The sequence below is a fragment of the Aplysia californica genome, unplaced genomic scaffold (assembly GCF_000002075.1).
Source record: "Aplysia californica isolate F4 #8 unplaced genomic scaffold, AplCal3.0 scaffold00358, whole genome shotgun sequence".
NCBI lineage: Eukaryota > Metazoa > Mollusca > Gastropoda > Aplysiida > Aplysiidae > Aplysia > Aplysia californica.
Window position 1 is genome coordinate 694608 of NW_004797628.1, and position 1539 is coordinate 696146.

The 1539-nt window shown below is 45.2% G+C and overlaps 1 protein-coding gene across 1 annotated transcript in view; it reads right to left on the bottom strand.

Annotated features, from left to right (window-relative positions):
• Positions 1-1539, bottom strand: part of LOC101850897 (protocadherin Fat 1) — a gene marked incomplete at its 5' end in the record, with an annotated part of 20024 nt that overhangs the window by 4485 nt on the left and 14000 nt on the right. Inside the window, 2 exon segments of the mRNA XM_005103104.2 lie at positions 307-557; positions 1347-1426. Of these exon segments, the coding sequence (XP_005103161.2) occupies positions 307-557; positions 1347-1426 (331 nt within the window).

Consider the following 1539-nt stretch of genomic DNA (forward strand, 5'->3'; position numbering starts at 1 on the left):
AGATAGACAGACAGACAGACAGACAGACAGACAGACAGACAGACAGACAGACAGATAGATAGATAGATAGATAGATAGATAGATAGATAGATAGATAGATAGATAGATAGATAGATAGATAGATAGATAGATAGATAGAACATGTAATGTACAGGCAGAAAGACATGTACATTGGAGGAAAGAAAGAGAGTGAGAGGCAAAGAATATTAAACACAGATGCGAGAAGCAGAGGTAGACACTGAGCGAGGACCTCACTGTATAACCTCCTTGACACTGAGAGGAGAGAGAGACAGACAGTCCACCAACCTTCTCCTACATTTCCCTGCACACGGATTCTTGCACCGGCGGCAGTATCTGCTAATGAAGTAAGCAGTCAGGCCCAGCCACACCAGGCCGCCAATGATGGCCGGGATCATCCAGCCAAGGAGAGAGCTCAGACCGCCGCCCCCACTACCTCCAGAGCCAGTGCCGCCGCCCCCTGTGGTAGGAGGTACTGTGGCGGCCGGCGGGGCGGCTGTTGGTGCAGCTGTCACTGGGGGTGGAGGGGGTGGGCAGGGCTGGGGAGAACAAGAACAAGAAGTAGAAGGTGTGAGTAGATGGACAAATAGATTAATTAAGATTACCCCCAAACTAAAGCAAAACCCACGAATCAAGACTTGTGGGGTTCCGTTGTCGGCAGGCATGCCTCCCCGTCTTTTAGGATGTTTGCAGTGTTTTTGTTTGTTTGTTTGTGTGTTTGTTTTGTTTTGGGGGGTTTTTTTGCTTTTGTTGGGGGACGGGTATTGGCGGGGTGGTTGCTTTTTCTTTGTTTGTTTGGTTGCTTTTTGAAAAATTGTTTGTTTGTGTTGTTGCTTTTATTTTGAAAGATGGAGGGTTGGTGGGGGGGTTGGTTTCAAGCTTAGCAGAATAAACTAAAAAAATCTACAGTTGTGAGATTTTGAATATTTATTATGGACCTTTGCTTACGTGTGTCTTAACTTACTGTGTATCAAATCGATTACTAAAGCTGAGTTTCCTGCTGTGGAAGCAACAAGCAACCAGGAAAAGAAAAGTATGCTAAACCATTAATAATCTTCTTTAATGAGGCAACACCCATGCCATCCGTGTCTTAGTGCTATTTTACATTAAAATGAGTGGGTGGTTGGCGGGTGCTCTGGTGTGGTTTGCTCCTTCTTTCCTATCAAACATCTATCGTCCTGATCTCTCCTTCTTCTTTTTTGTGTTTGTTACTCTCTTGTAACACCTCCAATCTTCGGCACTTATATGACCTTATTGTGTTGCAAGTGCCGTAAAACTCTTGCTAAAAAAAACAAAAAACCCCCACTAAAATGACACGAAATGCTTACCCCGCATACAACAGAAATAGTGGCGGACGTGCCAGAGAGGGGACCGGGGTAGATGCCCAGGTCGTGAATGGTAGCCACGCCTGTGGAAGGTGAGGTACATTGAACACATACTTCTTTTAAAAGACTACGATTCGTAGAATATCTCTCTCTGTCCTCTCTCTCTCTCTCTCTCTCTCTCTCTCTCTCTCTCTCT